The sequence below is a fragment of the Brienomyrus brachyistius genome, chromosome 6 (assembly GCF_023856365.1).
Source record: "Brienomyrus brachyistius isolate T26 chromosome 6, BBRACH_0.4, whole genome shotgun sequence".
NCBI classification, from domain to species: Eukaryota; Metazoa; Chordata; class Actinopteri; order Osteoglossiformes; family Mormyridae; genus Brienomyrus; species Brienomyrus brachyistius.
In genome coordinates this window covers 20,642,577-20,657,600 of record NC_064538.1, presented here as the reverse complement: position 1 = coordinate 20,657,600, position 15,024 = coordinate 20,642,577, and the positions used below count along the sequence as shown (strand labels likewise).

Sequence of the window (15,024 nt, the reverse complement as noted above, 5' to 3'; positions counted from 1 at the left end):
ATCTTGTCTCGTTTCCACATGCATGATTACGGCTAGCTGGCCTCGCCGGGTGGGGCATGGCGACCCCGTGCAGTGATGAGGACGAGATGAAGAATCCCAGTTCCGATTCACTCTTCTGCCTGAAACCTGCAACGGTGTGTGTGTCTGTTTTGCAGATGGGCAGCAGATCTGGGAGGTGGAGGCGACAGTCGACAAGGATAAGAGCCAAGCTGTAGGTATCTCCACATCTCCACCCGCACCCACTGTCTTTCTCTCGCTGTCCCGGGGCCGAGACGCTTTCACACGCTGTCACTCCGCGGTCGCTAATCCGAAACTGCACCGTCCCCCAGAACATGCTGTTTGTGGAGATCCCACCGTATCGAGACCGGTCCGTCTGCCACGCGGCCAAAGTGAACTTCTACGTGATCAACGGGAAGAGGAAACGGAGCCAACCGCAGCATTTCACTTACACACCCCTGGCAGGTGAGGCGTCTTGCCCCACCCTCCTTACCCTCGATGATGGATGTTGCTGGGTGGGCGTTTTACTCCTCTTTCACGCTGCCCTTGTCTCTTGCGTTCCCACAGTGCCGTCCATCAAAACGGAGCCCGTGGACGAGTATGAGTCGGGCTCTTTGGGGTTCGTCTTGCCTCAAGCCCTTGGCATGTCGCCCCAGTCCTTCTATTCCAGCCCCCGCGGCCTGATCCACACCGACAACTGCCTGGTGTCCTGCCAGCAGGGGCGTTCAAGCCTGCCAGGCCCCGACTCGCGCTACCAGCAGCAGAGCCCGGCCATCGTGTACCCGCGTGGGGCCAAAGGGCTAAGCGGGAGCCCGGCGCTCTACCAGCAGCCACCAGGCGGGGGCGTGCCGGATCCCCACAGATCCGTGCTGGTGCACACCGGCTCCCCAGCCCAGCCGCCCACCATGGGCGCCCCGCCTCACGGCTCCCCGTCTTCTCAGCCCTCCTCCATCATCCAGTTCTCCCCCACCAACCACCTGCTGCGGGGGGGGCGCCCCGCCCCCGACGGAGCCGCAGCCAATCCTGTACTGCGAGGGCTACCCCCAGGGCGTCACTGCCACCGCCCGCTCACCTGCCCCGGCGCAGGTGGCCAACGCCCAGCAGTATCCCACTGTCATCCAACAGCAGCCCTACGTGCAGAAGATGACCAAGAACCGGGCCTCACCAGGCCAGATGGAGCCCCAGCGCTGCTCCCCGTCTGAGGAGCAGAGGCCCAGCATTCCAGGGCGGGTCACCGTCAAGCAGGAGAATCTGGACCAAGCGTACCTGGATGATGGTGAGCGTGCTCTCCTCCACGGCCCAACTCATGGGCAGAGCTGCTGTCCACATCTGGCCGAATATCTAACAGGGGAACATCTTGTTAATGTACATATATGACTTACACACATCGCACCTTCCTTCTGGGCACCCAGTTTTGGTCCTTGAGGTCTTGAATTCCACATAGTCTGCAGATTTCCCAGCTCAAACTCACCTTAATCAACTAATTATCAGGTTTTGTAGGCGTGTTTGAATGAGGAAATCTGCAAACTGTGTTGGAATCCGGCCCCACAAGAGTGAAAATGCGGAGCCCTGCTTTACTGATATTAACATAAGTCAAGGAGGGGGGGATAAGGTCATGTTCATAGGTAACATAATCCAGTGTTTCCCCAATCCAGTCCTAGGGCACTGGACGGATCCACATTTTTGTTTTATTCCAGTTCCCAGAACACCTGACCCAAGCAATCGGGAGGCTCCAAATACCTTACAGGTGTGCAGAATGGTGGATTTGTCCAGTGAGCCCCGGGGACTGGTTTGGGCCACATTGGCATAATCCATGAATATTGCCGATTATATCAGATAAGGGCGGCTGGATGCTGTAATCAGATTAATTATTAGATGGATTACTATTGTCCAGCAAAAGGTTCAACTAACCGTTTGTACCTCCCCTTAATGATAATATAAAGTCGAGGCATGAAAAGGTTTGGAACAAGGTGAACGAGTTTAGGTTGTACTTTGTTCTTTAATCCGCGAAGCCACCCTTCTTTCAGCAACCTCGTAATCTGTCGTGCTGCAGATGACATGAATGTTAAATATGCGGCCTGCCGAACATTTTTTGTAAGCCAGCCATGGTTAGACTTCTAGTGGTTTGCTCTTGTAGACCTGATCTTCATGATGGCCTGCTGCCTGCTTTTCACCAGCGATTCAGTCTGTTCCAGTAAGGGGTCAGGGAGGGTGGTCCTGGAGCCCATTCCCGGGCAGCACGGGGCATGGCATGCGGTGCCAGACCATCGCGGGCAACACACACACGCTCACAATCGCACAGTGAAATATTGTAGCAGCTGGTCAATCCTCACCACATCGTCATGAATATTAGAAGCTAATTTCAGAGAAGTAAAAGCATTGAATGTGAGATTAGCTGATAGATGTGGCCAGTCAGGGAGGGAGTAATTGGAGTTAGTGATTTTGGCACAGGGCTCCACTGGGCCTGGGGGTCTGGGCTATGAATTCATAAACTCAGAAATGCATTAAACTGTGGATCGTGGTTGGAGCCTCCAGTGCCAGAGCTGGGGAGCCACATGACGGGGGGGGTACAATGTTTCAGTTTGACTTTCAATTCTAACTGGGCAATACCGCTCACATAATAATAGTAATATATATTTTTTGTGCCGAACCACAGCTATGAAACATTTTCTCCTTAAAATAATATAGCATGGCTGTAAGGGGGGGGGGGGGGGACCATAAAGGAAACCAGAAAAAGGGAAAGTATCTGTCTAGACATGGAATTACTCCCAACTGCCTATGCAGGTTTTTTTTGTACATTTTTTTTTTACATTTAACAGTTTATGCAAAAATAGCTATTCAGCAGTTTGGCATTAAGGAAACTGCATGAGCCTACAGTGTGGTAAAGTCACCGCTGCAGGAGCCTAAAGCAGAACCTGAACCTGCGTTCCCTCTCATCTCAGGACAAGGTGCATCAGCTAATGAAAATCTGCCCCTGACTCTGCATCTGATGGCACCCAGCAGTGTCTTGTGAGAGACCTGAAACCGAGAGCAGTTTAAGTTTCTTTTTCTTGCCGGATGCCTCTCTGCTTCCCTCGGTTCGAACCTGACTGGTGATTTTTCAGCGCACAGACTTGCGTTTTCAGTAAAGGACACCTCAGGCTTGCATGCACCAAATTACCTGTAACGGGCGGTGTTTTTGACGGTGCATTTCTGCAGAAAACGCGTCATGATTTTCGCGGGCATTGAGGGGGCGGCCGGTGTCACGAGGGCGAGACAAGGCCTCTTCATGGCCCGGTTGAACCCCCCTTCCCAGAAACCAGAGACTTGTCTTGGGGGTTCTACCTAAGTTAATGTCAGGCAACAGCCTGGTTGTTATGAATGTAAACGAACATATTAGTGGGTTTTCTTTACAAGAGAAGCCCCAACAATAACTCTGATTATGGAATAACGATTGACATTTACACAACAAAACACTGATTCATCCCGTGACGGATTCGTCCCTTTGGCTGACAGCACAGCCCAGCTCAGGACAGCTTTCCCACTGCCCCGGGACAATAGCAGGAAACTCAGCCCCCTCCTCCCTTTCTCTGTGATGACTGAACAAACACACTAAGCAGCCGACATCATGCCAGGACGGTACGTGTGGCTGGCTTCCCCCTCCACGGTGTAAACATCACGGAAACTCTGCCACGTCTGAAATATTCATACATTCCAGTTCGGTTTTCCAACTCAAATGTCACAGCAGGCTTTGTTCGTTTATCCATGCTGGGTGATCTCAGTCGACTTCCTTGTCCCCCCCCATCCTAGCATGCCAAGAAAGCACCACTTGTCACCAAGTGATGGTCTTTAGTGATGTTGGGGCACTGGCCAAAATCCCTGACCTCTCGCTACGATGACACTGCATATCCCTGGGGGGGTCATCAATGGCCAGGTGCAGCCACACAATCCCAGCGTTATTATCCATCTTGGGATGGAGCCGGGGGGGCGGTTACTTGCCCTAACGAGCATCTGTAGACCCCCTTGTTTACCGAAAGCAGCAGCTTTTCATGTGCGTTTGCATTTGTTAGAACTGTTATGAGGGTAGAAACAAGATCTATGGTAACCATCGTCAAACAGAGGAACAGCCAACCGGGACGGCCGGGGAAAGCCTCCTTGTTTGTTGAACTTGGCCGGGGTTCCCCACTTGGCCTCACGCCCCTGAATTCTATGGGGGGAACCCGCCAGACATTTTTTTTTTTTTTTTTTGGTGTGTGCGTGTGTCACCGTGGAGATTAATGCCAATACGGCAGGAGAAATCCCTGCTATTTGCAGCTGTGTCCTACAACCATGTCTGATCTCCTATAGATAGGGTTTGGGGTGGGGGTGGCAGGAAGAGGGGTGTGTGCTTGTGGGGGGGGGGCGGGCAGTGGAAAAAATGAAACCGTGGGCTCAATCGGGAATTCTTTTAGATACTCTAATCGGGTTTCCCTCTGTAAACAGCAACACTGTTGCTGTTAGCAGATGGACTGATGCTGCGTTACCGGGGTGACCCCCATGGTAGCTTTGATCCTCCGGTTCAGACGTGTAACTCGGTGGGCCACCCGGTGGGCCTGGGCTGCATTACCACTTCTTTCCTATTTTCATGGTTTGGTAGCAATCCGATTGTTTTATTTATTTATTTTTTTATTTGCTCCTGGAAATCTCATAAAGACCTTTAATAGGGAAATTCCCTTTCTTTGGTTCTCTATAAGTTAATTCAAAGAAACAAATGGCCCTCCCCGACGAAGAAGGCACACGCAAGACGTGGGCAATTTCACGATTCGATGCTGTTGTGTTTCTATTTTGGTTCAGGCTACGTATAATTAGCCTCAGGATTCACACGGTCCCAGCGGCACTGCCACCAGGATCCAGGTTTCCTCTGTGGACGGCGGTCGAGGTTTCAAGCCTGCATGTTAGAAGCTTGACAAGAACGTCGTCATCCAGTAACCTAGGCGGCGTCCCGGTCTTGCTCAGTTCGAAGGCGGCTGGCTCTGGTTCTGCACGTCGATCAGAGTTGGCGGGACGGTGCCAGCAGAACGTTGAGATGGAGTCCGCCGGGCCTCGTCCTGAGCCGGGCCTCGTCCTGAGCCGGGCCTCGTCCTGAGCCGGGCCTCGTCCTGAGCCGGGCTGTTCGTGCCCTGGCAACATTTGAAGCGGCCCAGGGGGCCTGGGCGGAGGGTGAGATTATTCCGTGCGGCAAGAGAGCAGGCGAGATAAAGCACGGAGCAGCAGCCGGCCGAGCTGCCCTGCATCCGCGTTAGTCTCGGGTCACCGGCGCCTTCTGGATCTGTCAAATCGCAGGAGCGGTGTCGGGTTTCAGGGGCATCGCTGCGGACCTTGGAGGTCGTCGTGGGAAACGTGACGGGTGACCCGTGGGCCGGTGCTGCCCCCGCGCCCAGACGCCTGGAGCACAAGCCGTCAATGATTAGATCTCACAGTGAGGTTCCTGACGGTGTGATTTCCGTGCTGCTTTCGGGTTGGAGCAGCGTTGCTCCTGAGGGACAGTCCCTCCCCGCCACCCCAAGCCCGGCAACAGCAGGGGGCGCCATGGCAGCAGGTAGTACGGACTGAGACAGACTGCCTTAAAAGTGTGAGGTAGTGTGGCTTCTGCGGGCTCTTCCAGGGCCAGCCCACTGCAGTAGTGTGCTCATTAATTTGGTACTGCAGAGTCTGCAAAGGGCTATTTGTCAGTCTCTTTATCTTCTTTTTAACATCTCGGAGGTCATGATCCCCGAAAAGTCTACAGTAAATCCCCGGGCAGCCAAACGCTCTCGTCGTCAGCTTTGTGAGATAGGCCTGGACAAGCAGCGTGAGCTAACGTCCACTGCTCCGCTCTGCTGATAATCAGGTGCGAAAAGCTAAGCTAATAAGAGAAATCCACGCTGAGCCGCGTTCATGACACTACGTGAGATACGAGGAGGGAGGATGGTCCAGTCGGCTGACTTTCTGAAACCGTGTTTGGAAGGTGGATTGAGAGCGTAATACGGACTTCTACTCCCTTTCCGCTCGTTTCAGGCTCTGGCGCTTAGAAAATTTAGAAACCACCCAAAAGATGGAAGAAGGTCAGCATTACGAAAGTGTAACTCTGCATAAAGAGGTCAGAGTATGTGTGTTCGTTTGCCACCAGTCACCGTGAGTCATCTGCACAGAAGTATTTCAACCTGGTTCGAGTCCATGCCAGGTGCTGCTGTCTGCCCTGCGCAGGTTCACGTCACGCACACCGCCCCGGTCACCATCCCCATGTTTGCCGGGAGTTTGGGTGAAAGCGTGGGCATCTGTTTTCAGCATAAGTGCCCGTGCCCGTTTCCCCTCGTCATGCTATGTAGGTCAGACTTTTAAACAGGCGTTCTGAGAAGCCAGCCAAATAGAGATCTTTGCCTGACAGCAGGCCCACGAAACTGACGTGAGGTCAGGAAGGAGAGCAGCCCCTCTGGTCAAAAACAAAGGAAACCATTCAAATGTCATGTTTGCTTTGGGTCTCTCAGTGCTGGAGAGTGATTCATTGTTTGTGAAATATGGCCTGTTTTTCGATTTTTAATAAGGTTGTAACTTCAAACATGTTTGTTTAGAACAGAGTGGCACTGTTCCAGCGCTTGCAAATTTTCTCTTTAAGGGTTTCAGGATGGCTTTTCTAAGCAAAGGGATTATTCTTCATTGAGGCAGTGTCTTAACTGAGACTAAGAATCATATGTATTTAAAAGGGAGCTTTATACTTCCTTAATCTGGACTAAAAACAGGAAGCATGGTTTAGTAGAACAATGTATTAGAAATCAGTGCAGCATCTTGTGAAATTGTTTTCATGTAGTGAGGAACAGTCCATATGCCCACATATAGTGAATAGGAATAGTCCATATGCCGTCATGTAATGGGGAGGAACAAACTATATGCCTTTGTATAGTGGGGAGGAACAGTCCATATGCCGTCATATAATGGGGTGGAACGGTCCATATGCCATCATGTAGTGAAGAGGAACAGTCTATATGCCGTCATGTAGTGAAGAGGAACAGTCTATATGCCGTCATGTAGTGGGGTGGAACAGTCCATATGCCCACATATAGTAGGGAGGAACAGTCCATATGCCCACATATAGTAGGGAGGAACAGTCCATATGCTATCATATACTGGGGTGAAACGGTCCATATGCCATCATATAGTAGGGAGGAACAATCTATATGCCATCATGTAGTGGGGAGGAACAGTCCATATGCCCACATGTAGTGGGGAGGAACAGTCCATATGCCCACATGTAGTGGGGAGGAACAGTCCATATGCCCACATGTAGTGGGGAGGAACAGTCCATATGCCCACATGTAGTGGTATGCCCACAGGGCTGCTGCTAATAACTCAGCTCTGCGCTGGCCAGGAAACTGGCTGAAGGATGTGGCATTTCTGGAAAGGTGACATATTCAACATTCCCAGCGTTCTTCTCTTATTATGCTGCAGTCCGCCCGCCTGTGTCGGAAGCGATACAGCGTACAGGCCATGCAGGGTCTCACGAAGCATGCCGACCGTATCCCGTCAGGTGGGGGGGTTCAGGTAGGTCCCTCTCTGAACCACCACAGGCCAGCAAATGGTGGCTTGTTAAGTTAGGCGGTACTGTATCCATTCCTGGTTTCCCCAATAAAGCCATAAACGCAAGACATGAAAAATAATGTGTCTGTAACCAAGCCTGGCAGCTGGCAGCCACTATTAAATCGACACCCGTGACTCCGAAGAGTTTGGTCTCATTTGTCAGAAGCACTTGAAAACCAGCATATCATCGCTGTCCGATAGAAAAACACCAAATCTCCCAAAAACCTTTTCATTTATCAGTGAACAGCTTAGTGTTGTGAATAGATTTGCAGAGATTGTTGTGGGAAAAGCCAACAAGGTACAAACTAATCTTGCTTTATTTTCAAAATGAACAATTATGTTAACTAACTAAAACAAATGATCATCGTGAATACAAATGTGAACCAGTCCAAACATAAACGCAAGTTAAATAGATGATTTCATAAATCATCTTTACAATCAGCCAAGCACTGTCAGTAGACAAAGGAGAATTGGATATATGTCATCTTTAGCAAAAAGTCACCAAAGTCATCAAAAAGTGGACAAAGTGTCCCGCTTTATATGCAATAGCACGTGAAAACCCCTTTTATCATGTTTTGTGTGTCGACACAAATGCAGAAACTACTCAAGACACAATTAAAACTTTTTCATCCGTTATTTTCCCCAGTTGAAACACAAGCAGGAGATACTGGCCAAAGGAACAGCACACTGGCTGTGATGTTTATCATATGAGGAACAGAAATTATTTAATAATTATTATTCAATAATAATAACCATCATAAGGAACTTAAACAGTGACCGGTTTACACATTTTTAGCCAGAAACAGAAGTATGTTTGCTTTAATACGGTTTAGCTGTATGCGCAGTGGATGCAGTGCATGCAGTGCATGCCGCCCTTTTGGCGGGGTGTGCTTATCTTAGAACTGCAGGAGAAAGACAGATTCTTTTCATTTGTCTGATTTTTAATCTGATAATGCAGTTTGAGTGTGAAAATAATTATTTGCAACTCACAATAAGAACTTTTTACACACATTTTTCAGTGAAATCAATGTACTTGGGGTACATTGTATCTTTTATATATATATATAAAAGATAGAAAAGGAAACTGCATTTATGGATTCATTAGCTGAATTTTTTTTCTCAAAAAAAAGCTGCTCTTGTCTCACTCTTCACTCCTGTCAAATTCAGTAATTAATCAATTAATTTGCTCCTGCTTGTTGAATGTGACAGATTTTCCCAGTGGTGGTGGTATCCTCATCGAATGCAGGAGTTACATCTCTGCCTTATTCATTTATTTTTTCTGAAATCAGTCAAATACGCCTGAAGAGGTTTACTGTGAAATGGAAGTCATGCTGGTACCACACTTTGGTTTTGCTGTTTTCTTAAGTGTCTTAAGAGAGGTCGCTTGAAAATCAACACGCTGACCGAGGACTCTGACGTCACACGCAGCTCATGAAGGGGTTTTCATGTGACAGTAGTCAGGGTCCCCGACGGCCGTGGACAGCTCATCGTCAGTGTACCTCCTGTGGCCGCAGATATCCCATTATGAGATGGCATGGCCGTTATCTGATAAGCTTAACTGACGTCGGCCTGCTCGTTTTTGGGTAAAGGTCCCAGAATGTGCTACCACACACCTATCAGATGTCAGAAAAACTCCACATGTGCCCTGGTTCTATTTTTAGGACAGCGAGGCTGTAAAAGTTTCCATTTATACCCTCCTGTCACTCCCTCTCTGCGAAACAACAGGAAGTGCTAGCCAATGAAAGGTGACGCTGAAAATCTGAAAGGGCGGGCAAGCGGAGCAGGGTCTCGTCACCTCCCCCTGGAGGCACCCAACGGAATTGCACTGCCCGCCCATCTATTAACACCTGTAGTCAGTACTGAAGCAAATATCATGCATTTCCCTTCTGTCTGTAAGACAGAAGTAGTGTACTAAAGTTTTTCTTAACCAGCCTCCTAGTTGCCACTAAGTCTCAACTTCTGCCATCCAGGCTTGTACTGGAAATAAGCTGGGTGACTAAGACGCAGCCCAGGTAGGAGATAAACCTGTTCTCCGACAAAGGTTAGCTTGCTTGGGTTTAGAGGAGGACATTAGAGTGGGGCAGGGGGTTTGGGGGTGTGGGGTTCTTACTGATCTGTGCAGCGCTGCGGTTTGGCCAGTAAATCCATCAGTAAGCCACAGCAGTTGTTAAAACAAACAATAAATAAGTCTGTACATGTTACACAGGAAGGGAAGGGCTGTTTCATTCGGCACATGAGTCCACAAACATGTGTATCTTTGGTGTGACAGTGTGCTTTTTTTAAACTGCTCCTTTCTGTTCCGCAGTTAACGAGATCATACGGAAGGACCTGACAGGGATCCATGGCCGGGCTCAGACATAGAGGATGGGTGTCTCCAGGATCTCTGGACTTGCTCCTGGGGATCAGCCTGGGTCTCCTGGACACCCCCTTGCTCGCTTCCAGGTTCTGGCTACCAAACGTGCCTCCCCCCCCTCCACCAACCCACCCGCCCGCATAGACGAGGCAGCAGCGCCTGTCGTCTTCTTTCCAGCCTCTCGTCTATGTTCTTGCTCGGCTTCAACTCCCACCCCATATGGTGACCTGGAACCTTCTGGAGCAAAAACTGCAGCTCTCAAACACGCCAAAGATCTCCCCCCCCCCCCCCCCACAAAGAGCTCTGGCGAATTCCTGTCGGTCGCAGACCTGCGCAGCCAGGACTTCGGCACCTATACTTGTCCGAAGCAAAGAGAAGAAGATGTCATAGATGTCCCCTGTGACATCACTCATCCTGGCTCTCTGCTGTGACATCACTCATCCTGGCTCTCTGCTTTGACATCACTCATCGTGGCTCTCGGCTGTGACATCACTCATCCTGGCTCTCGGCTGTGACATCACTCATCCTGGCTCTCGGCTGTGACATCACTCATCCTGGCTCTCGGCTGTGACATCACTCATCCTGGCTCTCGGCTGTGACATCACTCATCCTGGCTCTCTGTTAGACACTCTACTTACCGGAGAATACAGTGACTTACCACCTGGGCAATAATAAGCATACCTCTCAGACATGCTTTTACCAAGTTCAGCCAGTGCTGATTTATATAGTTACACAGAAACTGAGAATGACATTTGCATTATGTGGGCTACTCTGACTGCCTGAAGAGCACCAAAACCGTATCCCAAAAAAAAACACCAAAGAAATTTAGAAATAGGGTTATTTTATATTTGTGTCATTCGGTGTCAGAGGTCACAAGGAATTATTCATACCCAGTGTCCAAGGACTTGTTTTGGTTAATCAAAGCACATAAAATGAGAGGCCACCGACTGATCCATCCTCCACAGAACCAAATTCAAGAATCTCACATCGGCCACCGTGTTTCAGTGTCTGGAGAAAGCCATTTACACTAGTACTTCCACCTCTATGGAGGAACTGTCTGGAGCAATCCATTCTGCTTCTGCAATCTTGTTTACATTTTAACATCGAAATACTTTTTGCCTTTTTTTTTGGTCTCTTCTGTAGAGCTCCCATGATTCATTTGAAGCGGCCCACATACATTCGAGTCGATTTACCGAAGAAAATCACTTTATTGTGTTAGGAGTCTGGTATTTCCTCCAGTCAGCAGTGGGTTTCACACCAATGTTTAGTTCAGGGAGTGATTCCGTGATTTAAGTGATTGATGCGAGTACTTAACAGGGACAAAATATATTTTTAATGTCACGCTTCCAGTATAACTGGGTCAGCTTGGTCGACTCAACAGTTTGCCTCACTGACAATATCCTGCATTGAAAAACCAACCTGTAGAGTCTAGCTTGAATTTCTTGCTTTTAGCTCAACTCCACCCGAGTCCTATTGCAAGAATTTACCGAATCTTCGTTTGTAAAGTGGTTACATTTCTAATCACGTCCCACAATATTTTATGCCGTCAGTATGTAGTGCAAGTAGGTTTTTTTACATTTAATATTTACCAACAGTGACTATATAATATACCCGACCTATGTTACATATATTATCAGCTATAAATAAATCTCTATTAGCCAAACGCAGTTCTCTTTACAGTGCTGTACAAAATAAAGCTAAATTTTATTTAATGGCTCTATACTGGAAATAACCTTTATTGCACATTGAATTTTATAATATACAATGTGGTTTTTACTATATTAGATACACCAAATGAAGAATGTTGGGCCTTTTTAATGCTTTGCTTTTGAGTAAGGACTACCAAAGATTGTAAAACGTGTTATACCTTAATTTATTTCTAACCATTGTAAACTTTGTTTCAGACATAGATCTGAAACGTGTTTGGAAACTTCTATGCACATCATGTATGTCTTGTATCTGTAGTGTTTCACATCCCTGCACCGTATCTCATTAGGGCGCTGGCTTGCTCAATCATTTTTTTAAATTGCATTTCTTTTGTGATTGTAACACTCTAGAAAACAGTAGAATATTCTCTCATTTTTATCCATGTAGAGCGCTATAGAAGTTGATCGGACGCGCTCTCTGCCATGTGCATTCTTGCGTCCGCGCACGCCGTCGCTGCCTTGCACTTGTTGAAACCCTCACATTTTTGGGGTTTTACTTTTGAGTGTGTGTGCCGTAGCGTCAAGGTGGCACTCAAAGCCTTCTAAAGGTAGATCCACAGCTGACAGTCCTCGGTGTTTTCCAGGAACATCAGGTCATTAAGGGCACTTGATGCTGTTGTGTGCTGAGGCTGATGGTGAACTTCAGGTGAAAGATGGCAAACATGTATGTGCAAGCAGCGGGTTAACGATTATTGATGATAGCTGTCGTTAAAACTGTCACTATGCTCTTGGTATCTTTGCACAGTAACATTTCTTAGCTTGGTTAGACATAGTTATTTGACCGTGCTCTTTGTCTGGATTATTGTGAGATATATCCTGTCACTAGAAGTTATCATACAGGTATATGTTTTCAGTCATAAATCCAGAAAACCAAAGAAAGACCCTGTGTTGAATAGGTAGGTCTGTGTGTGGACATGACATATCTGGCAAGTGCTTAAGTCTGTAGTTTGGTAGCAGTTACTTTTCTCATTTGTTGGGCAGATTAAACATGTTTTGTGAAAGATAAAGGTCTGTAAATTCCAGGAATTTTATTTTGCTTTGACTGTGCACGGATAGAGCTCTTTTTTTATCAAAGTGGGTTTTTCAGTGGTCTGAAACCTTCCGAACGATCCTGCAATTCAGTCGATGGGTCAACTCAGTGCGTTTGTACACATATACAATACATCGCTCTTGAGTTTGTCCCGGCTGTGGATCTCATAATGGCTTGGAAAGTCATTCCGTAGAGTCCTGAAAAGCATGCATGCAGGTGTCATGCGAGTTCGCTCATGCTAGAAACGTTAGCCGTTTGTACGTCTTGCCATTGAGCCGTCCTCTCGATGTACAGCACGCGGTCATCTATTTTTCAGCCATACTCTGAATGTAGACTCTTCAAAGATGCATTACTCCCTACTGTAAATAGACAACTGCTGAACTCTGTATAAAATATCCACATCCTTTTTTGTAGGAGCATTCAGTTAATAGCATAAAGGTGTTTTTATGAACTGCATCAGTTGTCTGTCGTGCTTTTGTTCCTTCGAGGCCTTCTATTAATATATTAAAAGCCAAAGTTGTAAAAACATTGTATTCTGCTACTGTGATATTATATTTTTAAAGTATTAGAACTATGTTGTGCTGATGAAACCGAATATATGTTCGTTTCATACGTCAGCAGAGAAACAGTAATATGAAACCCCTTTTTTTTCATTAGACAAGCAATAACATTCTTCAGAAACTTCAGGTCTGTTTTTTGACTATAGCAGTTTGATTAATTGTATTTCTATACTTAAATTTATTATCTGTCTGTGTTGCTGTTTTTTCCGTCAGACGCAAAGGCTTGTACCTATAAAACTTTAGCAATAAATAGCAAATATTCCCACTGGAGACTGCCGTTTATTTTGTTGGGCATCTTCCGAAGGTTGCACGCCCCCTGCTGTTCGGTCTGGCTCGGATCAGTTTGTTGGCATGATGACGTTATATAATAGGAGGGGAAAAAATGCCGTCTTTATTGACCCGAAAAAGTTCTGGGCAAGCAACGTCTGTGCTTATGGTCTAATGGCATCCTAAAAATCCATGTACAATTTACAACCAAAAGAAAACACTGATCATTTATCAACGTGTACCTATCAAACTCATCTACATATATCTATCTGACTTATGTTTGACTTACCATTAATTGTAGTAAGACACGCATATACATCCATCCATTTTCCAGTGACTTATCCAGTATGGAGCTGTATTACAAAAACATTATGAAAACACAAAAGCTAATCAGATCTGTGACCCTGAATTAGATGTACGTTATTATAATGATAATCATCAGTAAATAAAACTAAAAGTAGAAATGATTACAATAATTATAACTGCTGCTCGAAGGAAAGATGACTTGTTCTTTGTAGCTGGTAGGGATGGTTCTTCAGCCTGTAATACTGTGTAGGACATGTAAGTGGGAAAGGTCACTGATGTTCACATCACCAAACAAGTATGTTTTCATTTTAAGTCAATTTGAATACAGAGAGATGATCACCTTGATTAAATGATAATAAAATGTCATCTTGCTTTCCATGCTGTTTACACCAAAAACTCATTTCCAAAACCTAGTTCCTTGAGGTTATTAAAGATGAAGAATACATGGTGAAACCTCTGTACACCTTTTACAACAGGAACATTATATTAAACATCATTGCCTATTTGGGTTTTGTTTGTAAACTGGACTTATTACTTATTAAACCTGTTATCATCTATTAAAGATTTCAGAAAAGGAAGAGGGCTGAAACCCATTCTATCCTTGGTCAAAACAAAACTTTGTTTGTTTTCTTAATTCTACTAACCGCTGTGGTCCCACCAAACCCCGCCTCTGCTCTGCGTGTGAGTGGAGTTTGCATGTTCTCTCTGTGTCTTGTGGGTTTCCTCCCACATGCCGTTACGCGTATTATTGTGTGTGTGCCCTGTCTTGGTTGTACCCCTGCTATGCCTGGTGCTGCCCGTTTGGGAGCATCGTGTGGCCCAGCAGCTCAGGATGCCGTAGCTGTGATCAGAATGTTGCCGTTTCAAATTGCTCCAAGGATAATCTGCTTTCTAAGAAAATGTACGTCACTCCTGTAACTGACCAGCGGTTGAAAGAGGGATGAATTGACTGACTTCTGCCTCATGCCTCAGCTAAAGCTTTCTGAACATGCAAGATCTACATCATCACGCCGGGCCTTGAAACGCAGTTCGATTGTTCCGTTTCTTCTGAGACCATTAGCGGGACCGAAAACACAGTCATGGTGTGGCCAATAAATCACTGACGTCATGTCAATACTGTTTCTATGGGAACCATATTCGGAGGAGGGACCCGAGGGGCCATAGTATGGCTAGTGGAATTCTAGACATAATAGGCCATGATAGGAGGACCTCCTCCTAGAGGACTGTACAGGG

General features: G+C 46.9%; 1 protein-coding gene across 1 annotated transcript in view; it reads left to right on the top strand.

Annotated features, from left to right (window-relative positions):
• Window positions 1-13,483, top strand: part of nfatc2a (nuclear factor of activated T cells 2a) — a 33,997-nt gene extending 20,514 nt beyond the window's left edge. Inside the window, 5 exon segments of the mRNA XM_049018423.1 lie at window positions 156-211; window positions 330-462; window positions 565-983; window positions 985-1,273; window positions 9,875-13,483. Of these exon segments, the coding sequence (XP_048874380.1) occupies window positions 156-211; window positions 330-462; window positions 565-983; window positions 985-1,273; window positions 9,875-9,930 (953 nt within the window). The 3' untranslated portion in view covers window positions 9,931-13,483.
• The last annotated feature ends 1,541 nt before the right edge of the window (window positions 13,484-15,024 follow it).